This window comes from Sardina pilchardus, chromosome 14 (assembly GCF_963854185.1).
Source record: "Sardina pilchardus chromosome 14, fSarPil1.1, whole genome shotgun sequence".
In the NCBI taxonomy this organism is placed as follows: Eukaryota; Metazoa; Chordata; class Actinopteri; order Clupeiformes; family Clupeidae; genus Sardina; species Sardina pilchardus.
Window position 1 is genome coordinate 17476436 of NC_085007.1, and position 25272 is coordinate 17501707.

Sequence of the window (25272 nt, forward strand, 5' to 3'; positions counted from 1 at the left end):
ATTCTCAGAGCTCGGACAGATTAGAAGCTTGTCATCTCTCTTCCTCCTCATCTAGCCACCAGTGTTCCACTGTCTGAGCCCTGAGTCTCAGTGGCATGAAGCACTGATGATGCTAATCTGCTGTCTCTTTTAGCTCCCCACACCACATTGCCCTGTACATCAGCCCAGGTTCATAAGGGGGAAACGTGGAAAGTTTTCTTGGGATCACTAAGGGAGGCCCATGGCATATGAAGGAAGGCTTGCAATTACCCATTTTTATTTGGACCGAATACTCACCATTACTCACAAGATACAATTATAAATTAGATTAATTTCTAGATTATTAAATATTTGATTTATTGATGCTCTTAGAAAAAAAAAATGGTGAACATATTTTTTCACTGTAAGGTCAAAAGGTTAATTGTTCGCAGATGGTGGTCGACCGACGATCATGTTGGTTAGTAAGCCACCAGGGGGCGACTCGATGAAGAGACTGGGCTCTTGTCTCGTGCCGTGTGAATGATTTTTGCTCGTGGCCGCAGTTGAGGGAAGGCAAACGATGGCAGCTGAATCGCTAAGGTAGTTTTCATGTTGATGTAATTCATTGATGTAATTTATTTATCGAAATAAACGTTAGCAATATTCGTTCATCAGGTGGTTTAGATACATTAAACTGAATTGAATAGGGTCCCAAGTTTAAGCTTTATCTTAGCTGAAAATAGGGTTGCTGACTACAAAGTTAGCTAACTTTGTTAGCTAGCAGAATGGATAGCTTAACTTTAACTTAGCTGATAACATTTTTTACGAACTATTAAGTTAACAGACATTGTTTTACATCTAGGATAAGGTAGAGGCAGGGTAAATTGTTTTTTGTTATTTATTTTTTTATTCAGTAGCTTAAGTTAAATTCAAGAGTTTACCCCAAGTAGAGTTCCAGTGGCAACTCCAGTGGTACTCATAGGACTAGCAGTAGGGAAGATAAAACCTAAATTGAATTTGTGTCCGAGTCCTTTTAAGTATATGTGTCTCTGTTTGTGTTTCATGAAAATTGGGGCAGTATTTTATGCTAAACTAATCTGTCAATTAATAAATAAATAATATATGGTTTGTCACAGATGTTTTTCTGGTCTTTTCAGTGGAAAGCGGAAGCATGAAGATGCAAACCCACCAGGAATGGCCGCACCTAAATCGATCTGTTTTCAGTTTTATGCCCTTCCCAGTCCTGCAACCGTGACTCCAAAAGAAGATGAATGCCTTAGGCTTTGTCAGGCAGGGCTCGGCATGAGAAAGGTGTCATTGCCAGAAGATGCCAATCATGTGCAGGTCAGGTACATTGCCACAGCATGCTGTATAAACCAATCGAGATGTAGTTTCTCATATCATAGTATGGACTCCACTGTTATGAAATGTATTAGATAGTTGGTCACAATACAACCACCATATTTGTCTGAAAGGTCCCCTCTGATACAACATTTCTTGATAACCTTGAATATTTCTCTATGGTAGGTTTAATATGTGCTACAAGATACTGAACAAAATATGCAGTCAGTGTTATGATCGAGTATTTCTGGTTCAAATCTGCAGTGAGATAAGATTGACAGTCTCAAAATATAATTCAAACAGCCCATGACTTCTGCATGATACAGTGAAATAACTAGTCCTGATGACTTGCGAGTGGGGGTTTCCAATAAGTTTCATTGTAGAAAGTGATAGAAAACTACCAGCGTTTAAAAAATTATTTTTTACTGTTCTCTGAGTAATCTATAAGTTTAATCCTCTAAATCCCCCCCTGGGGATTTGAAAAACTGTTCCAAACACACATCTCAATCTTTGCTAGTTTTTGTCCTAGAAACATACAAGTGACACCATTAGAAACCTTTAATCAACTAGGTTCTATGTTTTAAAAGAGAATGTACCTATGGCACTTTGTAAAAACTATAAAAGAAAATCCTAGGATTTCAGTCCTCTCACCTGCGGCAGGCCCATTCAAAAAGCCCATTCAACTTAATTTGCATTTGAAAGAGACACTCACTAAGTGACCCATTTAGTCTGACTTTTTTCCAATTTGTAGTAAAACTACATAACATTTTTAAATGTTCTTTTTACTTATATGGAGTCAACACCGTTGTTTTCAAGGTTCAAACTTCAAAAGTCTTAGCTCGATATATTTATAGTGTCATTTTTACCTTTGACCTTTAACCTTTGAAAATCGTTTTTTAAATAGTTGTGTTTACACTGAATTATAATAAAAAGTTATTTCATTACATCCACCTTACTCTCATATAATTATTGGGGAGGACTTCTAGAATATAACAATATGTGCCACATTTGCATAGATGTTTTTAGTTAGATGAAAAACCTAAAAATCTCAAGGTATAGCTGACTGCCTCAAAGTGCCTGTAAAGGCCCCGGACCTCCTTAAATGTGTCACAGAAATGAACAAGAATTAGCAATAACTAGGTGTACACATTATGTAAATTATGTAGCTGTGTGAGTTTGTTGTAATGTAAAAGTAACTTGACAAATAGTGTTTGCGTTGTTACTGTCTTTCTTTCTTAGATTGCTGATAAACTCAGCTCTGAGTTCCCTAAACTCAAGGGCTCCTGGAAATTGTACAAAGCTGCAGGTAAACACACACACACAGAGTTAATGAATAGCACCTAATTTAAAGGAGAATTCCGGCGATTTTTTACATAGTTTTCTTGAGGTCACCAAGTACAGTAAACCTGAAAACAATCAGATCTATCTACAGTAGCTTGAGTTGCTGCAGCCAATGGATAGAGCTGCTTGGCCGCTACAGTGCTACACTCTGGGGCCATGAGCCTGAGCCCCTGAGTTTATGAAGAGAACCAAACTTTTTTTTTTTCTTTTTTTTTTTTAACAGACAGTACCTCCAGAAACAGATCTAGGCTGGAATTCTCCTTCAAGCTTTTATGGACCTTCTGTTATACTGTACATTGCAGTTCATGGCAACCTACATATACATACATGGAAACCTAAATATGTATACAATTTGTATATGTGCTGTAAGAAACAGAGTTCTCGCGAGAACACAATTTCAATTGTGCGATCTAAACTGATGACAGCAGTTTAAAATCAGTAAACGTTGGTCGTAGTGTTAACCAATTGCGTGCTGTGAGATTTCCATCTGCATGCTTTTGCTGCCCCTCGAGTTGGGCGACTACATTACTTTAATCTGAAAGATCAGGCAAGTAAGAACATGGCTTTCATTTAGTTTCATTTCCAAGCTAGTTTTAGTTCTACCATTACACTGTTACAATGTATTCCTGCCACACCCTAGTCATGTCATCAGCAAGCACTGCATCAGTGTTGACTGAGATTTGTATGTTTCAGGGGGCAGAGGAAGAAGGCGGCTAACAGTAGTCAGCCCCCAGGTGGAAGGGTATACAGCCTTACAGCTGAAGGGGGCATCAAATAGTGGGAAATACATGTTGTACATAGTCCCATCACAAGGTGTAATAGATGATGCCCCCCTCGCCAAAAGAACCTTGGCATTTCCAGGGGCAGCCAGTGGAATGAGTGACCAGACAAGGCCATTAACTCTTTTGGCCTCCCGTGCTGACAAATTCACCGGCAGTGGGGAAGACTTTGAAGTAAGTGGCTGCTTCTTACATCTCATCATCCGGTGCTCAAGATAACTTGAATTGAGTTAATTTTTAAATTGTTTTTATTTAATTTTAGGATGAGTATCAGGACTCGGACGAAGAGTGCTTCTCCATGTATGACTCATCAAATTACGATACTGACTCTATGGATGATGTAAGTGCTCAATAAAACTTTTTGGAACATTTCTTACCATTGCTTTTCTTCTCCTTCCTCATCTTCTTGTTATTGTTGCTTTAGTTCTTGTTATTGACACTGGTAATGTCATAATAAGGAGATCATGATCTGTTTGTTGTATCTGAATATGTTGTTGGAGATAGAGATAGATTGAGTAGATTGACTGTAAAAAAAATATTTGAAAAGTGGAATAAATTGCACTGTTGCGCAGACACTGCCTTAAAAACTGATGATTTTCGTATCTATTGTGTGAAGATGGATAGGTGGTACGCCTCTTCATCCGCCTCATGGAATTCCTCCCCTCTCTGTTGCATGGGATATCATACAAGGTGACTCTTTACAGATGTTATTATGAGTAGCAAGAATACCTGGCAACATTTCATATGAATACCATATCCGTCTGCATATGCCTGCATACACTCACAGCACACTACAGTATATTGTGATTATAAGGAGGTTTTTCTGTTATACTCACTTATGAACAAGCATGAGACTCAATTATTATAATGACTCATGTTTGCATTATATCTTGTTATGAATGTATGCATGAGGCATTATAAACATGGTCTTCATAAAAAAGTGTGACTGAATATCCCAATCATGACAAAGTCTGCCAAACCTGTTTCTATTCGCAGCATCCATGGCCGTGGTAATGCTGAGGGCCCGCGTTTTTACCAGCAGAGCAGCAGTGCAGCAGCAAGCACATCAAAGGTTACGCCGGGGGAAGGTAAGGGGAAGATATTCCTTTTTGCCTTTTGTTCCTTTGTGCAAAATATCCCACTTTCTTTCAGCATGCCCCTACTACACTTACCTTTTTCTCCCTATTTTTTATTTGTTTTAATGTCAGCTGTCAGGTTAAAGGTGCTCTAAGCGGTGCTGGGTAACGTCACTTCTGTTCACGTTCAAACAAAAAAACATAGCTAGGTTGCTACTCCCTCCCCCTCCCTGCCTCCCATGCAATTGAAACTCTAGTAAACGTGCATCTCTTCTGTAATTTGCTGAAACAGATTGTTATATTATTTTGGCCCAGGTTTTTTTTTTGTTTGTTTGTTGCTGTTTTGGGAGCCTGGCATTATCCACAGAGACTGCATTTTTCACAGTGTATTCAAGACACAAGCAGCTAGTGGATGGTGAGGTGATGTTTGCTGTAAGTGACAAAAAATATTTTAGCCTAAAAACGCCTGACATCGCTTAGAGCACCTTTAACATACCTTGACCCCTCCTGCCTCGCTCATTTTCATTTCACTGAGATACTAGTCTGGCTCCATTCAATATGTTTATGCTTCACTCAGCCACCAAGATGGCGGGCCAGTTAGCGATAAGACGGGCACTCTGTCTCAAACTACGACTACTACTCGACTACTTCCGTGAGAACACTTTCGTGCAGCACCCTAATGTGCACTGTGTGCTTACTGGCATAGTGTGCACATTTTAACAGAATAGAGTCGTCTCATATCAAACACTAACCTCCGTGCACTTCACAGAAATGACGATCGTAACATTTAAATATAATTTTATTGGTGTCCTCTATCCGACCGTAACATGGTCGTACTGTGTCAAAACATGAACAGTTTATGTTATAACTTGATTGTACCTCTTTAAAGTGTATGTTCCACCACTGCTGCTTCAGATTTCTCTACCGCGATTTCTACAAGCTTGGAAATAGTCCTTCCCCTTCTGTTATACTGCTAAGATGGCCTCCGTTGAGGGCGAAAAGTGTTCATTGTTCCACACTCAACTTTTTGACTGTTATGAGTGCACCATCCGGGGACTTGCAGTGCCCTTCGTGTTGTTCAAAGTTTCAGTGTGAACGCCCTCAAGCACTCAAATTAAGTATTGTAAGCGCAAGTACGCAATTTGAGACACAGTGGGGATGATATTAGTTTCAAAACCCACTGACAGCATTTGACGCACATCAACATTTAATAAAGGTAGGGCGAATAGGAAGTAATGTTAGGAATAGCTCATTAATGCCCGTCACAGTGCTAGGGTTGGACTCTCTTCACAAAGTGTAACAAAGTTAGTGAGTCTTGTGAAACATGCAAAAAAACGATTTCTTTCCCCTGTCAGGCTGGAAGACTGTTGTAGATCCCAGAAAAGCCCATGAGCTTTTCACCCAAGAGCTCCTGAAGAATAAGAATGGGGAGAATCAATTTGTAGTGGACTTGAGGAAAGACAAGGAAGATCAGGACTTGTCCTACATGAGCTTCTATAAACGCAACAATGTTGACTGGGCATTGCCATTGAAATGCACACTTGAAGGCAAGCTGCACATAGTTATGTCTGTCCAATTTAAATAATCCATTTCTCTTTCTCTCTTTTGTTTTTGGAGTAGTTGTTTCCAAAATGAGATTATTGCTAATTTGTTGCTATTATTTATGCTGTTTATAAACCTGAATGTACAAAAATATCTATCCGTTCCATAGGTGACATTGCTCTAGGAACAGGTGTTAACCGACATGTTATGTCAACACTGATGCATAAGCTGAGAACTGGTTTTCATCGTGATTTCGGTCAGTGTTTACACCGCTTTCATATATTCTAATATTTAAAAAAAATTATAGTAGGTCTTGTTTGGCCTACTTCAGGACCAAGATGTAGACATGATTAAAAGCCACTGTAAATGTTTTCTTTACTCAGCAAACGGTCCAATCACAATGGTTTTCGAGGGTCAGCCAGATCACTTGGTGCCTGCCAACTCTTCTGTGATGGTGGAGAGTGAGCTCTTCCTCATGGTAGGCCGAATGTTGGGACATTGCTTTTTGTATGGCGGCCCTGGTTTCCCTGGTCTGAGCCCAGCCATTAGACATGTCCTGTGTGGTGGCTCTATGGACACTGTCCAAGTCACATACGAAGACTGTCCTAATTTGGACATCCGTGATACCATCCAGCTGGTAAGTTTGAGAACCTGCACTGCATACAGTAATAGGCCAAGTAAGCCAAGTCAATTGATTTTTTCAACATTGTTAAAGAAATGTTTCATTTACATAGAGAACTTTCAGATAATTGTTAGAAATGGTAACTTTCCATAATGGTCACTTTTACAATATTCTTTGAATTGCTTTTCAAAACTGACAAACCTGCTTAATCTAAATTCTAAACACAAATTGATAAAACCAGCTTCAATTTTGTGGTAAATGCCTACAGAGGTCTGTACCGCTGAATACAGAACAGACGGAATTGAAAACTCTTTTGCAGGCCTTGAAAGTAAGATCCTCTTTGTGTGACTTGTATTACTATAATGCCATCTTTCATTCTTGTCTCTCCTGAAGTTGGCAGAAAATTCAGAACTCGTAGGTGCACAGCGTGACAGTGTTGTCCGTCTTTGCATGGCGTGGGACTTGCCGCCTCCAACTCAATCCAACAGGGCATGGCTTCATGACAAGATGCTCATGCATGCGGTAACACAGACTTAAAACTTGAAAAGCACTCATAGAACACAGACCTCTGCCAAGCAAAAACATAACCGCCTCCTGGATCCAGACGGTGATACGGATCACTCCCAAAATGTTATCTTCCTTGGGTCATTTCAGACCTTTCCCAGACTAAATTTCATCGAAATCCATCCATAACTTTTTTAGTTATCTTGTGAACAAACAAACAGACAGACAGACAGACAGACATACAAACAAACAAACCCCGATGAAAACATAACCTCCTTGGCAGAGGTAATAAATTGGTCATGAGGATAATATTGGTGTTTTTGTTTGTACAGATTTGCAATGTTTTTTTTTTTTTCCACAGGTTCTGGGGCGATCTGATAGACAAGTGAAGCAACTACAGAAGGGACTGAAGGAGACTGGCATCTGGCCTCTTCTATCCAGCAGAGAGGATGTGGTCAAGTTACTTTTCCCTTGTGAGAAAGAGGCTGAGATCACACCTCAGGTACAGGAGATATGTTCTAGGGTGTTTTCACATACAGTATACTGTAGTCCTTTTTTTTTTTGGCCATTTTATGCCTTTATTGACAGTGGCAGTGGAGAGAGACAGGAAGTGAATGGGAGAGAGAGCGGGGGTGGGATCCGGAAAGGACCACGGGGCGGGAACTGAACCCGGGTCGCCGGCGTGCGGTGCAGGTGCCCCAGCCAGTTGCGCCACGACTGGGGCCAGTATATTCTTTTTTAAAAGAACTGAAGTCCACTAAAAGTTGACCAGAAAGTGGAGCAAAACGAAAGGGACTCAGTTCATTTTGTATTTACATGGTGAGTTCAGTTGAAAGAGGACTCTAGCCTATTTCTGGTGCACCTCAGGTCTGGTGGGGCCTTAGTTTTCTTCCTGTTCACACTATAACCTAGATAGATAGATAGATAGATACTTTATTGATCCCCAAGGGGAAATTCATTCACCTCTCTAGGTGTTTCAGACCTTACTGCTTGGATTATGGGCTATGTAGTTGCTCTGAGTTAGTTATGTATTTTCATCATCATTCATTATCAGATTCAAATAATAATCATAACCCATGATTGGTGGTGGTTTGTTTCTATTATATAGGGCTGTCAAGCAGAACAATGTATGTAATTGATTTCAATATTAATCTAAATGAATCACATACATTCATTTTGGCTATGAACATATATTTCAATTACATTTTTGGCAGATAAGTGAGTTAAGGAATAGCCAAACCAACATTATAGACTTTATAGTTCAACATCTCTTATCATTTTCACTGTTGGGCGCAGGCATCAGCACAGTGCCTGGTGGTGTCCATTTTTAGCATGGAAGCCTAAATGCAAATAACTGAAGTTCCCACTCATTGTCAACGAGTTAGTTGGTTAGTTGGTAAGTCAGTCATAGGTAGAGTAAGTAGCCTAAACCAGTGGTTCTTAACAGGTCTGGTTTTGGGACCCACAATTTCCCGTGTTCATTAAGTTCCTGGTGTCACTTTTATTCAATTCCTGGTGTCACTTTTAAAAGTACTCGGTAGGTTTGTCTTTTGACATGGGTGCATTGTTTCCATGTGGCATTTTAGTTTTGATGGTTTCATGCTCTTCATTGCAATCCACACACTGGGGTTTCTGTCCCATTTTGTCCTCAATTTACTGTAAGTGCATCCATATGTTCAGGGATGTGTTAATCAGAGTAACATTTTTTAATGTGTGTGATCAATTAATCAAAATGAGTGCATTATTTTGACAACAAAACTATTTTCAGAATTAATTATTTTTGAAAAGTTATCGCAAAGCTCCTCTTGAACTTTCAGTCAACACGCCAGCCAATCACACTCTCTAAGATGAAACATCTCTTCACTGTCTCTGTTTTGGCTGGACATGCTTCCAACACGCTTGCCATGCAAAATAGGCGCTAGTCCTATTATATTTCTAGCTGACACATGTTTTCAACGCCTGTCCAGAGACGTTCGTGTCAAACAGGCAGTGTGCATGCCCTAACCTGTTAAGGGCCGTTTACACCAAGAATGATAACTGTAACGATAACTATAAACAAATATCGCTCTTATTAATATGAATGATGACTTTCACACATAAGCAATAACAATAATGATATGAAGAACGATATGGTTGGGGATCACTTTCAGATTTTGATATATTAAAAAAAAAGCTCATAGCCAGTCAGAACTCATCACATTTTAGCCATCACATTCATTAATGTAGGGTGAGACTTTGTCTATCGTTGCTCAGGGCCAGATGTACTAACGTTTTGTGCCAATTTTAGGCGTAACGTGCACGTAATAGCATGGCGATGGTATGTACAAATCGGCCGCAATGAGGGAAACGCGCAGACTGCCTGCCGTGGGAGCTGAGAATGGCTATTTGCGCTTTTCCGTGTCATGCATATTAATTCCTGGGCGGATCAGCTGAACATGGGTGTAACGCGCAAGTACAGGGGAGGAGAGGTGCTAATAGCGATTGATTAAGTATTCCGCCATATGTATGAAAACAGCGCACGTCTATTTTGCGTTGAAAAACTTCCGCCTTCTGAAAGCAGGTGTAATCCAAATTGCGGTTAAATGCGTCTATTAGAAAAACGTCTAGAGACAGCTGAATCAATATTCAGAGCATCAATTTTCTTCATTGTACTATGTCAAAAGCAACCTTAACTTTTGTTTGTCTCTCTGAAATCGTGTTTTCTCTTTCACGACATAGCCTACACTTCCCAATCTGTTAGACAGGCATTAAGTCATATCCTTAGTCTACGTGCAGCAAATAGTTCACAAGTATTTTTTTAAGTGGATTAGTAGAACTACTAGGCCTACTCTGTCTGTCGCAGCTCGTTGACATATCTTTGTATCATGTATGATCGCTAAACTTTGATTCTTTTTAATGTTGCAATATTCAACTGCGCTCGTTGTTCAGCTCTGCATGCGCGCAATTTGCGTGGTACAGGGGGCGGGAACGGGCGGCACAGAACGCAGTTAACGTAATGAAGTGATAGCTTAGTAAATTCGACGCAATATAGCAAAGCACAGCGTTCGCACTCTGCGCATACAAAAACTCGCTATAAGCGCTGTCTTAGTACATCTGGCCCTCAGTGTGGACGCTTTTAGCATTATGGTTATAGTTATCGTTTTGATTATTGCTCCTGGTGTGAATCGCTCTTGGTGGCCCTTAATCCATGAAAATCTGTTTAAAGCCCTCTTGAATATGTCCTCGCCAGTTTTCAGAAGAAGTCTTGAGACCTGTGTGTTTACTGTTGCAGATGATACTTTCAAACATTAGATGGCCTCCACTCAGTCCAGATTCTGAAGATGACGACTATGACCTCTCGGTTGATGCCATTGCACGGGTCACGACTTACTTCAAGAACTTCATTGGACAAGGTGTGTTTTCTGAACTTTAGCCTTAGAACTTGAACCTTAGGTTTTTCCCCTGAACTAAACTGTCTTCCTTTCCTCCAATGCCATTTTTGTTTCCACTTCAGTAATATTGAGTAGTAATATCCACTTTAAGTATATTTTTGGGGGCTTTTGCCTTTATTCGGATAGGACAGTAGCTGCGTTTCCATTACAAATATGCGCAAAAACTTTGTCGATATTGTCTTAATGTCGAATATCACAATTTTCGCAATTGCGGTGTTTCCATTACATTCGGCTAACTAAATTAAAATCTCGTGTATTCTCGCGTGCTGTAAGTCATTAGGAGACATGGTGGTTATCAACATTACCCAGATTTAGCCATAGGGATTTAGCCTACACTAAATGCATTCAAATTGCCACCACGGCACGCTGATTATCAGTCATTAGGCTATAAGCCATCAGCGGAGGAGTCCTACGTTTTGGTGGGGCAGAAACATAAAACTAGAATGCATTTCCCGGTGGGAAGTGCGAAGTGTGCTTGCTCAGACGCGCCGCGACAGCGCCCGGCAGGAGACGCGACCGCTCGTCCTCAGGTCAAAGCGCCAAAGTTTGGCCAAGACGCGAAGCTGCTTCGAGTTTGGCGGCGTTGCCCTCGATTGCCGAATTCTTACACTGACGTGAAGGGTTGCCTAGGTTCATCAGTGGTATGTCCCAGAGCACCTCCAATGTAAAAATGTGGATGTCATCCCAAAGACATAAAGAGATACCGTATGAGACAAAATGCATTTTTGCTAATTGCGACGCCCCCTAGTGGCCAAATTGCACCAAATTTACTGAGGTTACTTTGGATGGTGTCCAAAATCATCCCACCAAATATGGTCTTGACACCTCAAAGCGTTTCCGAGATTTGACCTCACTTCCTGTTTGGAGGCTTCGCCATCGAATTTCATTGGCTGCCATGGGCGAACGCTTTGATGTATGGAAATGAAATGTACACCTCTAAGGTCTGTAGACCTTGTGTTGAATTATGTATGAGTTGTTCACGAGTAGCCAGCATGAAACACGTAACCACTGAAAGAAGGAAGGAGCCTAAGGAACTAGGCATGTTTCTGGAACAAATACGAGTAATGTGAGTATTGCGGGAACATCTGCTGTTTACTCACTGTTGAGTAAGTTGCAATGTGTTATAGCCTCAAATTGATGGTAGAATAAACAGGACGAATCACCTGTTCAAATGGTGTAATAGGATGAAATTTGGTGTTGATATGTCAAAGCAACCAGGCTGTTACTGGTTAACGTTTCTGAATATGAAATCGATTTTGGATTGGTTGCATGTGATAAAAGCTATGCCATTTCCTGTCCAGACAGCATTCATATTCAGAAATACTGTACACCGGCAACAAGGCACACACACACAGACACACACACATACATACACCTCTTTCAAACAGAAGCATCAGTCCGTTACATCTGCCTCTTGTCCACAAACTGCATGTTGCTGAGTTGACCCACAACGGCAACAACAACGAAGACTTTCACACAAACACACACACACAACACCCCCTCAAACCCAAATATCTGTGTGTTACGTCTGCCTCTTGTCCACAAACTGCATGTTGCACAGTTCACCTACATCTACCCACAATTCTTTGATTTATAAATAATCCCTGCATTAAAAAACTGCAATGTGTCAAATCTTAATACATTTACATATATATATATATATGTATACTGTATGGGCAATTCCATGCAAAACTGTCAAGTCCATAACCCCACACAGCGTCAAACTATGATGTGGATGATGATTTCTTAAAAGTTTACCATTTCGCTCTTCTTGTTTGTACAACATATTCAATGATATTGTTAACTTAATCATTTGCATTATATAAATGTAACCTATTTTTCCACCCGTATGTCTCAACATATACTGGAGTCACATTCATAAACATAAACAGGATCCTAGGTTCTCAATTTGCTGGACTCGCTGTCTACCATAAAGTTAAAGAATAGTAATAACAGAAGAAAAGGTAAGAAGATGTTGATAGCGTGATTAACTGTGGTGCCTCCACTGAAGAATGTCTTTACCACTGCCCTGGTGGAAATATGTAAATCCTCAGAAATGTCAAGTGACTACAGTTACTTCTACCTGCTTTGATATAGCTTATCCTAAATGAAATACTATGCATAATGCAACAATCACAAAACATTTATTGTATCCTTTGTTTTTAACTCTTAGAATTCAGTTCAGTATGACATAATAAAATGAAAGTACAAAAATAGTTTTTAAACCCCTTTTTAAAAGTTCAACCTATCACTTTCAATGAAATCTCAATTAAGGATTACGTAGTTCTAAATAGTAACTGTGTGGTAATAATTCACCTATACCACCCATAGCCTAAATTAATTAAATGTTTACCATGAACAATAGTTAAATGAAACACACAGTAATACTTTCTATAACACTTTGTGTTGGATGTAATTAATTGGACCTAGAATTGTTTTTTTTTTTTTTGTAATTTACTGTTTATTAAGATTTTCCATTTTACAGCACAACTCTCCCTCATGGGACAGAACAAGACAAAAAGGAACAAAAAATAAATAAGACAGAAGAAATACAACAACAACAACAACAACAAAAAACACAATACAATACAACAACAATGAACCAGGGGAGGTTCCATTTATACATCTCTTAACTTATAAGGGCTTGTCATATCCAGTTTAAATAGTTATCAAGATCGCACCAAGAGGAGGAGTATAAACCTGCAGTAATTTAATTACACAAAATCAGGTCTTATTGCTGACACATAGTAAACCCAAATTAACCAGTTTTCATAAAATTTGTCATATTGATTTCTCAATGTGAAAGTAATTCTCTCCATATTATAAATATCATACACAACATCAATCCAGTCATCTACAGTTGGTGGGGCCTTCTGAAGCCATTTTCTAGTCAAGGCCTTTTTGGCCGCCACTAATAGCACTCTCATCAGATATTTTCCACATTGAAGCTCCTCAAAGTCACAGAGATACAGTGTTTTGAAATCAAAGTTAATTCTTAATCTGAATGCAAGTTCTAAATGATTATGAACACTTGACCAAAAGGAAGCGACAGCAGTACAATTCCAAAAAATGTGAAAGTGGTCTGCCACTGTACATCCACAACCTCTCCAGCAATTCGTTAGAGTAGAATATTTTGCCTTTTGGGCTGGAGTGCAAAAGAATCTAATGATATTTTTCCAACCAAAGAATCTCCATGAGGGTGAACTAGTCATCCTCCATTGATGTGCACAGATCCCTTCCCACTCCTCCTGTGATAACGACAGACCGCTATCCTTTTCCCACCTGGACTTGAATGACATTGTATTGTCACCTGTTAAGGCCTGAAGGGCAACATATAATCTAGAAATTGTTTTTTTGTAAGCTACATCTTCAGTAGCTTTCAAGAAGATGTCTATAATTATGTCTTTTCCAGGTACTTTCTCTTTCCTTATAAAGGATTTCTGAATGAAGTCTCTGATTTGCAAATATCTAAAGTGGTCTTGATTCTCTAATCCAAATCGGTCTTTCAGCTCCTGAAAACTCAGCACCAGATCTTGTTTTAGTAAAGAGCTGTATGTTGAGAGACCTTTGCTGTTCCATACAAGAAATCGTTTATCGTAAATACTGGGTATAAAATCAGAGTCATAAGCAAACCATTTGAGAATACCCATCTTGTCCCTCAGGTGGTGACGTTTAGTTATATTATCCCAAATCCTCAGGGAGCAAGAAATCCAGGGGTTATCGGGATCAGTAATTTGGTCAATTAGTGAACAATCACCAATTAACATACTCATTGGGTATCTCCCTCCCATTGTGCATTCTATTTCTTTCCACCTTGATCTATAACTGGGCGTACACCAACCAACTAAAAATCTAAGTTGAGCAGCCTTGTAGTAGTCTAAAAGACATGGGAGAGCAAGCCCACCCCTATCTTTGGATAACTTAAGTGTTTTGAACCTTACCCTGGGCTTTTTCCCTGCCCAAATGAATCTAGCTAGAAGTTTATCCCACTCCATAAAGTAGTGCTCCGGTTTCTCAATAGGTATTGATTGAAATATATATAGAAGTCTTGGCAGTATGTTCATTTTAATTGAGTCTATACGTGAGTATATACTCAAGTAAGGGATCAAGCTCCATCTATTTATATCATCCATAATCACCTTTTTAAGTGGCCCATAGTTGATTTCCTGTAGTGTAGATAAGTCTAATGGCAAAAAGATTCCAAGGTATTTAATACATTTCTTATCCCAGTCAAGTTGGTACCTAGAGCGGAGATAATGAGGTGGATCATAGTGAAAGTTAAGGACTTGAGTTTTTTGCTTATTAACTGAGTAGCCAGAATATGATCCATATTCTTCCAGAATTGACATCAAATTCAGTAGGGAGTCTGTAGGAATGGTCAGGTAGATGAGGATATCATCTGCAAAGAGAGCCAGTTTCTGTTCACCTGCCTCCAATGTAACTCCTGTGATGAGATTATTTTGCCTTATACACTGTGCCAAAGGTTCTATAAAGATGGCGAACAGAAGAGGACTTAGAGGGCAGCCTTGTCTTGTGGATCTCTCCAGCTGAAAGGAGTCACTCAGTTCCCCATTTATTTTTAATCTAGCTTCTGGCTTGGTGTAAAGCGCTTCTAGTGACTCAATCAATTGCTTGTTGAAACCAAATTTCTCCATAACTTTAAAGAGAAATTTCCATCTCACAGAATCAAACGCCTTTTGTGCATCTATGCTGATCAGCATGGCCTCTATTTTGTTTTGGTTTATATGTCTAATAATCTGTAAAGATCTCCTAATGTTATCATGAGTCTGGCGAGTCATTACAAAACCAGTTTGATCAATATTTATTATTGTAGGCAAAACTTTTTCTAATCTTTTGGCGATGATTGAAGCAAATATTTTGTAGTCAATATTTAGCACACTAATTGGTCTGTAATTAGAACAATTTAGCTTGTCTTTTCCTCCCTTCGGTATAACAGAGATGGTGGCCTCCCTCCAAGAATTTGGAATTTCACCCTTTTTAAAGACCCAATTAAAAGTTTTAAGCAGAATGGGTGTCAATGCCTCCCTCAAACCCTTATACCATTCTGATGTGAATCCATCAGCTCCAGGAGACTTACTAGTCTTTAGTCTAGTGATAGCTGAGGCAAGCTCACCTTCAGATATAGGTAGCTTCAGAGCTGAATTTTGATCGTCTGACACAGTTGGAAGATCTAATGTTCGGAGCATGGATTCTAATTTATCATCATCGTGTACTTGAGGTTGTGAATATAATTTTTCGTAGTAGTCTTTGAAGCAGTTTTTTATTTCTTCTGTTTCCTGAAGAATATTTTTTGTTACTGAGTCCCTTATTTTATATATTGTGTTGTCTGCTTCTTGTTTTTTTAATTTGTAAGCCAATAATTTTGAGTATTTACCTCCGCCCTCATAATATTTTTGTTTTGTGTAGATAAGTTTCTTTTGTATTTCTTGTCCAAGTATTTCATTTATTTGGTTCCTTAGCTTTTTCATTTCCACGTCAGTGCCTGGAGTAAAAGATTGTTTATGTTCTAATTCCACCTTTTTTAAATCAAGTTGAAGGTCACTGAGTCTCTTAATTCTCTGCTTCTTCAGAAAAGAAGTTGTTGCTATAACCTTTCCTCTCATTACTGCTTTGCAAGCATCCCAGAGAGTAGGAGGGGAGACTTCATCATTATCGTTGTCTGTTAAGTAATCTGTAATGTCTTTACTAAATTGTTCTATCCTGTCCTTGTTCAGTATAGAGGAGTTGAGTCTCCAGTAACCTGGCTTAATCCTGCGATCATCAGTTAAAGTCAAATACACTGGGCAATGATCAGAGAGATCAATTGATCCAATGCGACAACTTTGCACTCTACAAACATCCCTACCAAATAAAAGAAAATAGTCAATTCTAGAATAGGAAGAATGGGGAGATGAGAAATGGGTGTAGTCCCTGATTGAAGGATTGTAGAACCTCCACACATCCACCAAGCCCACCTCAGAAATTATACTAGTAATCTTTTTGGTCAACTTCTTGGGCTGAGAAGTTCGGGTGTTTGAAGAATCCAGAGAAGGGTTCAAAGTAATGTTGAAATCCCCCCCACATAATAAGATTCCCTGTGACTCAATCACTGCCCTGTCTATTATTTTTTGGTGAAAATCTGAATTTGAACCCGGCGGGATGTATACGTTGTAAAGAGTAAAATAATTTCCATTAACTTTCCCCTTAATCAGAATAAATCTGCCTTCCCTGTCTTTAATTATAGATAGATGTTCGTATGTCACCCTTCCAGATATCAAAATGGCTACCCCTCTATTATGCTTAAATCCATTGGAGGATGAAAAAACATGTTTGAAACCATACCTTTTCAGCTTTTGGTGGTCAATTTCAGTCATATGGGTTTCTTGCAAGAAAGCTATGTCAATGTTCTCCTTCTTAAGTTTTAAAAGAATTTTGTTACGTTTACCAGGGCTGAGAAGCCCATTGACATTAAAGGAAATTACATTGACCATTATGATATCCTAAGATCAGCCTATAATGCCCATAAGATACAAAGATAACTCTCCTCAAAGGTGCATTTTCTTCCCCAATTAAAACAATTAACTCCCCCATCAACTTTAAACTAACACAACAGCAACAACAGAAAACAATGAACAACAACCAAAAAGCTACGACTTCAAAAAAAAAGGGGAACCATATCCCCATGTTCCTTGCTGGGAAGGAGTGGAGGGAACAAAACCCCCACAGAGTGGATGGGGCCCTCCCTAGGGGTGGAAAGACTAAATGCAATCCAAAACCTCTAGATGTGTCCAACATAATCTGAAAAGTTTTCTCCGTTCAATCAGAAAGATAATTAACGCCTACCGTCTTTGAAGCATAATCCTTGGGAAAATAAAAAAGCAGATTCACAAACCGAAAGTCACTCACTCCTCGTTTCAGTCCTGTTGAGGTCTTCGAAAATCCTGCAGTTTCTCTCTTGTTCTCGCCCCAAGATCGCTGGTGTTCATCTCTCTGGTGTTCTCCCGTTGCCATTGGAAAGTGTTGTTTATATTTCTCTCCAGACTGTATCCTGTATCTTCTTTTTGCTTGGCCACTTCAATTCCTCTCGCCCTCAGCTCTCTTATCGCCTCCTGTGCGTCTTTGTACGACTCCGTACCGTTGGTCCAATGCACTCGAATTTTCGTGTAAGGGGTTTGAAAGCGAATGCCTTTCTCCTTCAAAGCTTTTTTGACCCCCGCATAGGCTCTGCGTTTCTCAACAACTTCCGACGCGTAGTCATGGTCGAAAGAGACCAACTGACCTGCTATAGATTTTTTTCTTCCACGCCGCTGTTAAGACCGTGTCTTTAACCTTAAATTGTTGAAAGCATACCACAATGGATCGCGGGGGGGACTCAGGGTTTGGTCTCTTCGTTGAAGCCCTATGTGCCCGCTGAATTTGTAGGGCCATTCCATCTGGTAGTGAGAGCTCGGTAGTCAGAAGATGGTCTAGATACGTGGTCATAGAGTCACCTTCGGAGTCTTCTGGCACACCATAGATCCGGATATTACAACGCCTGGACCTGCTTTCTAGATCCGTCACCTTATCTTGCAGTCGACGTCTCTCATTTAAGAGGAACACTAGGGACTCTTTGGTAACGACACTATTCTCCTCTAGCTCAGATACCCGTCCTTGCATTTCGGAGATGGCTTGGCCTTGGGTCTGGAGTGACGTGCCTAGCTCTGTTAGCTTCAGGTTGAGATCTTGTTTGAATGTTGCTAGCTCTTCCCGTAGGTCAGCTTTCATTTCACCCTTCAGCTCCGAGATAGCGGACTTTATATCTTTTTTGAAGTCCTTAAGGTCATCTGTGATTGAAGTCATTTGTCGAAGCAGTTGCCCCGCGGGCTCAGGGGCGGCTTCTTTTCCGGAGGCTTTCTCTTCGTTTTGGGGAGACACTGTTTTCGACATTGCTCGTTCCTTAGTTCCCGTTTTTTGATTCTGGCTTCTCGTTGAATTCCCCCCTGGCATTACTTACGTCTTCTATATAGAAAAAAATGAATTTGGGCAGCGGGGGTACTTTTGAAAAAAGATTGATGTGGAGAGTAACTTTACGCGTGTGTTCTCAACATGGCCGCTACCGGAAGTCCGGACCTAGAATTGTTAACTGCTATAAGTGGGCCAAACCAGAGCCCCTTTAGGGAGAGCCGGTCCACTTCCTATTAACTCCATTGTACCGGATTGTTCCTGCAATCTGTTGAAATTCCGCTAGGGACGTTGCCGAGCAAGTGATAAATGAATTGTGGTCTATGGGGCTAAGCGGCTAGAACTCGTTTTTTTCACAGTTGACAACTTCATTTCTTAATGTACATTGTCGTAGTAGCTACCTGAGTATAGGTTTTCCACTGGAAATGAAATAAAAAGTCACTCATGTCCTTTCTGCTTTTCATAGGATGGGCCGTTTTCCCTGTAACATGCTAGCATTTAGCTCATGGATGCTCGCGACACTCGCGACCGATTACGACCGTCGTGAAGCTGAACCTTCTGTTAGGTCTATGGCCGTAAAGTGGTTCGCTTGTGTCACGTGACATGAAAACTTTGAAAGGGTTTTTAGGAATAACAACACATATTAAAAAATGTATTGCTCAGCTGATTGTCAAGTCAAGTTATCCTGCATCGCATGCATTAATGCAATTTTAGGAGAAAAAATTATATAACGACAAATGTGGTACTGGGGGGTTCAGCTCCATTGCTACCCATTCATTCATCACTTGCTCGCGATCGCCCTCTAGTTGCAGTACCATGCGGAAGTATTTCGCTAGTGGTCCTTCTCCCCTTATTAGACATTCTCTGGCCAAACTTCCCAGTTTAAGTCTCCACACATAAGCTTGAGTCGAAAAACGTAGCTCCCACTTTCCTTAGCTGTAGTGGAATTCTGGGATTTCTCCCTAAAGCGGAAACTATTATTTTTACCTAATTATAATTACTATTATTATTGGGGAGGTTATAGGTTTGCACTGATTCGGGTAGGTAGTGGCAATATACTGGATGGTATATCGGTTAGAATATAGGACGGAGAAGAGATGGGGTTTAACTTTGTATTGTTCCAGCAGAGACATTCAGGATTTCCATACAGAGAAATATGGGTATGGCTATTTATATACTTTAATATAAACTTTTTGTTCGTGTCTACAGTTATTATGTGGTCAATTACGCCATCTAGCGGCGTAAAATGGTACGGTGTAATAGCGTTAAAAACTTCCTCTATTTGGAAATGCAACATCCTTACAACAGCATAACGCTAAACGGTAGATTCCTAAGCGAAACACATGAAGTATTATAATTTCAAAGAACACTTACACTATATTACTTCATGGAAATGATGTCAAGAGCAAGTTTAACTATATTAGCAAACCTCTTGCATACCAGTGTGAATTAAATACAAACTTACTTTTCATCAATGACTCGCAACTCTGAATGTCAAAGACTGGATTACTCAGGATAACTGCAGGAATTGTCAAAAGGTAAATTAATTATCTCTGTTTAAGTGCACAACGAACTTGCACGTCTCTGCAGGTACTAACAAAAATAAGAAACTTAACAGGAAGGCACGCGAGTTTACCACATGAAATATCGCAACAAATGCTAAATCACAGCGAACACACAAATGTCCCGGCCTTTTCTACATAATCACTCAAACTATAATGAATTCTACATGCTAATACAGATGTAAACTTGTGCACATTCAAAGGATACACAACGAATACAAAAGCAGTAGCCTAGCCTACATATAAAAATGCAAAGCGAAAGTAACAATAGGCCTAATCTCCATTACATCTTCTAAAGACGTTAAACAACATGTTTCAGGCACGTTACAACATGCTGAACAGTAAATATTGTAGGCTAACTGGCCTCACTAATTCTGAGCTAGCTCAGCTTTCCAGCAAGTTTACAATCACTAGGCAAGGACGAACAAAGAATGCAGGAAATCTTCACTTTTTTCTCCTTTCCTTCATTTATGCTGTAAAACTGTCAATACAAAAATAAACTATTTTCATTTGTCTTGTCTAGCCACGCATATAGCAAATTACCGCCATATCAAAAAACAAAGAAATCTTTCTCACATATCTTATTTTCTGTACTTATGTCTAAACACATATTTCACTAGAACAATGTATACTTACAGACATTGCCTTCGTATGGGTAAGAAATAACTATAGCAGGTGAAAAACATAAATTGTCCGGAGACAGCAACCAGTGTGAATCATCTCAGTGACTTCTCTCGTTTTAACGCTAAGCAGGAAGTATTTACTAGCCTACTTTCACTCCAAAGTAGATTCTGATAAGGCCAGTAGATGGCGCTCTAACATAACAAATGACTGGTAAATACTGAGTGCAATAACATAAACGAAATCTTGGTCGGCTCAGACCGTGACAATATTATTGACTAAACAATAAACATGTAGGAATGAGGTGTCAAACTCACTTTATGGTCAATTATCATCACACGCACGCCAAAGATAGCACAATGTCTCTCTCGCTCAGAAAGTGCACGAACATAATGACTGGTGCATACGTGCAGGAGCGGTCTTTCTAACAGAGTGATTTACCCAGAATGCTCCGGTCAATTATGGTAAATAACAAGAAATAAAATCGAATTCCTCTCAAAACATCACAAATATATAAAACAATGTCCTGTAATCATTACAATCTCCTAAATAGTAATTCATTACGAAGAGAAACCATTACAAATTGTCAAAAATGAAACACCGTCACAGTGAGAACTCGTGGGATTGCAACTATAAATTGTACCTGGACATCAGTGTGGATTAACAACGAATAAGTCCGTACTTGCCTCTCGGGGCCATGGCGTCGTTAAGATATACTCAGTCTCGGGATGAGACAACGTTGCGGACAATCCAAGTCAATCATGTGCATTGCACCGTTGCGGAATATCTCAGCTGATTAATTCAGACAATGACATTGGTGCGATGTTGCGGTATGTACCGAAGCTGGGCTTGACTGTGTCATAACAACTACTAGATGATGGGACTCGTGCCAGTTCCTTTTGCAAGAATTGGCATACTTTGATTTTTTAAAAAAAAAATATCAACATTGTATCTTAAATCACTCTGGAATGTCCTTTTGGCATTACTTAAGCAATTTAAGATGAGCTATTCTGCTTAATAGTTTACATTCGCCAACACACACGTTTTTGCTAATTATAGAGCCATCGACAGACCAAATAACACCAAATTTATTGAGGGTGCTTTGGATGGGGTCTCAAGTCATCCCACCAAATATGGCTTTCATACGTCACAGTATTTCCAAGATAGGCACACTTCCTGTTTGGCGGCTTCGCTCGCTGAATTTAATTGGTTATCACAGGCGAACGCTTGGACGTATGAAGGCGAAATCAAAGCGGTTGATTCGCCTTGGTCTGTAGATCACGCGTGCCAAGTTTCATGACGATCGGAGGAACTATGCGGCCAGAGTCGCTTTACTTTGACTTTGGACAAAATTCAAAATGGTGGAAAATCCATCATGGCGGAAAATGACGTCACATGGTGCGTTGGAATCGGCTAGGTCAGAGGATTCCAATGATATAAGTTTTATCAAAATCGGCCATACGGATCAAAAGTTACAGGCATTAACGCGTTTTCCAACTTTGACCAGTTGGTGGCGCTAGGGCGTGAGAGTGGCGAGCATGAAACCTGGTGGTGTCAATCAGGGTAGTCTCCTCTATCAGCATACCAAATTTCATGACTTTATGTCTTACGGTTTGGGCTACAGGTGGAAAAATGTGTGGGCATCAGCGCTCAAAAGTCGCTTTTCCATTCATTCCTATGGGAAAAAATCGACCGGAAAAACTGGAATAACGGGAGAACGACAAGGCGTATCGAGAAGCTTTATACAAGCCACCATCCTCCCATCAGGACGCACGCGTGAGAAGTGGAACGGCGTCTCTAGCTCCAAATCCCTAGGACAAGATAGGGAGACAATAGTTGGACTTAAGATAAATAAGTTTGATAATATGAAACGCACGGATAACAATAGTGTGCTTTTGCAAGCACACTAATTAAAAATGACATATTTCACAGGAGTTTGTTGTAGTAGGCCTATGCTTAAATCATCTCACAGCCATGTCAGTGGAATATTTCGTAGATCAGCCCAGTTGATTAGTTTCTAAAACTAGAATCTAGATTTCTTTCAGCACCGTTCTCATCACGTTAAACCAGCAAAGCATAGCAACGTTGTTGCTATGGGTAAACAAAACTAGTTGAGCGGTTGCGTAGCCTATGCAGCGTTTTTGAGAAAGTGTTGTCGGCAAGTTCACAGCTGTGGATTCAACATTTTAGAATGACACGAGCCACTTTTAATGAAAAAAAAAATATTTTTTTACATTATTCTCCCGGTGCCACTTCCTGTCGGCAGTCTTCTTCGTCGGTTTCGTTCCTCCTAACATCCGGTTGTTGAATCACGTGACTCGTCAGATGCGAAAAAAGTGTTTCCATTGCAGTTTTGCGAAATATACAAATTTCGATACGCTCGAAATACCACCTCACCCGAGCGCAAAAACTTTTTATCGAAACGTGAGTTTTTTCGAAATGTGTGTGTTTCCATTAAGCACATTTCTTTTCGCAACTCTTAATTTGCGCAATTTAATGGTCAATGGAAACGCAGCTAGTGAAGATAAACAGGGAGTGAGTGGGAGAGAGAGAGAGAGATGGGGTGGGATTGGGATATGTGGACACTCGTACCTGTACATGGTATGAGCAGTGTAGCCTGTTGCGCCACAGCGCCCCCCTCCATTTGATTACCGGTATTTAAACTGTGAAAGAATGCAGTACCAGTCAAAAGTTTACACGTGTGACTCATTCATACGTTTTCTTTTGTTTTGACATTGTAGACATGAAAAATATGATGAAGCATAAAGGCCTTTAGTATATTCGTTTCATATTCTTAATTGTAGCATATTAATTGAAACCAGCCACATGCTTTTCAGTTAAAGTTGCTTTGCTCACTATGTACTGTATGTGAGACTGCTGAAAACCAATGCAGGGTGGCTGATAAATGTAAAAAATGTTTTGTTTACACTTTTTTACTTGCTGTATAATTCCATATGAGCTATTTTATAGTGTTGTGCTTCAATATTGTACTACAGCATGAAAAAATATCAATGAATTGGTGTGTCCAAACATTTGACTTAGCACTGCACGTGTGATGACGACGAGAGGACACAAAGAGGATGTGGCTCACACAGGCTTGTACCAGAGAGGGTTAAAGCGGAGCGAGAGGCGCAAACGTTCGATCATTTCCGCGTTCTGTCTTCGCAAAGGGGAGGGGGGCTAAATCCCCCTTTAAGCAGACCTGTTAACATTCGAACTGAACTGCTTGCCAATCTGACAGAAATCGATATCCCACTATGACATCTTTGCGACACGCCTCTTTTTTTTTTAAAGATTATTTTTTGGGCTTTTTATGCCTTTTATTTGGACAGGACAGTAGAGAGAACGACAGGAAGTGAGTGGGAGAGAGAGTCGGGTGGGATCTGGAAAGGACCACGGGGCGGGAATCGAACCCGGGTCGCCAGCGTACGGTGCAGGTGCCCCAGCCAGTTGCGCCACTGCCGGGGCCACGCCTCTTTAAGCAGACAGGAACTGTTCGAATTTTTCTTCCATAGAGATGCATTATGTTGCTCTATCTTGTCAGTAATTAATGATCTTTGCTTGTGCTCTTCTTTTTAACAGCCTCTTCGGAGCAGCTGAAGGAGCTGCTGCGTTTCTGGGTGGGCTGGGAAGTTCCTCCCCAGAAGCTGATCCTGCGGGTGGACGGGGGCCGTTTCCCCCGGGCCTTGACATGCAGTGAGACTCTAAGGCTGCCTGAGCACTACACCACCTACAAAGAGTTTGAGTCTGACTTGGTTGCTGCAGTTAGTACCTGTGACACAGGGTTTGGTCTAGTGTAAGTTGTTGCATTTTATGAGGTCTCCCCTCAGCAGTTCCTTAAACAGTGTTAACGTTAGTGCTGATAACAGATATTACAGTAGTGACATTACTTGCGCACCCGTTTGTATGGTTCATATATGTGTTTGTATGAGTTCACTGTCAAATTAAATGTTTAGCATTCAAGCTGTTTGCACTAATCCCAGTATGTGGTGATGTTGATTTTGAGATACTGACATTTGTAATATACAGTACATCCCAATTAGTAAAGCATTGTATGTTTGGAGGAGTTGTCTCAAGACCGCACCCAGATGACATACTTACTGTACAAAGTAACTTTTCTCTTCTCTTTCTGACAAGGATAGATCACAGTTGTATTGTGCATATACTGTAACATGTGCAGGTCAATGTTAGGCCCATTAGATTTTATGAGTAGTTATGTAACTATAGCAAGAACACCTTGACAGTAGTGTTCAAGCTATATGCAATTTGTTGGGGGGAAAAATGCACTCATTTAGTCAAGACAGAAATGTATTGGGAGTGTCAAATGTATGTAAAGATAGCAGTCTGATATAGTTTATCTATAGCATCTTGATGCTGTTTGTTTTTTTTAAATACAATAAATACTGAACAGAAAGAACCGTTCTCCACATTTCTCTGGAAATTAATCTGAAGTAGCTGTTTTCTTGCCTTGCTAAATTGTACCCAATTACTTTTCACAAGGCAAAGAGTCTCTTAAGATTTACTAGGCAATTCCAAAAACTGGCATAATAATTT

General features: G+C 40.0%; 2 protein-coding genes across 2 annotated transcripts; both read left to right on the top strand.

Annotated features, from left to right (window-relative positions):
* Positions 1-479: 479 nt before the first annotated feature.
* On the top strand, positions 480-6080 carry LOC134101274 (uncharacterized). The gene is made up of 8 exons (XM_062554875.1): positions 480-558; positions 1116-1302; positions 2539-2605; positions 3334-3593; positions 3682-3759; positions 4036-4109; positions 4416-4507; positions 5851-6080. The coding sequence occupies exons 1-8, from the start codon at positions 539-541 to the stop codon at positions 6078-6080; spliced, it is 1008 nt and encodes a 335-aa protein (XP_062410859.1). The 5' UTR covers positions 480-538.
* Positions 6081-6210: 130 nt separating this feature from the next.
* On the top strand, positions 6211-24529 carry LOC134101036 (uncharacterized). The gene is made up of 6 exons (XM_062554593.1): positions 6211-6293; positions 6421-6674; positions 7053-7181; positions 7525-7665; positions 10435-10555; positions 24301-24529. The coding sequence occupies exons 1-6, from the start codon at positions 6245-6247 to the stop codon at positions 24516-24518; spliced, it is 912 nt and encodes a 303-aa protein (XP_062410577.1). The 5' UTR covers positions 6211-6244; the 3' UTR covers positions 24519-24529.
* The last annotated feature ends 743 nt before the right edge of the window (positions 24530-25272 follow it).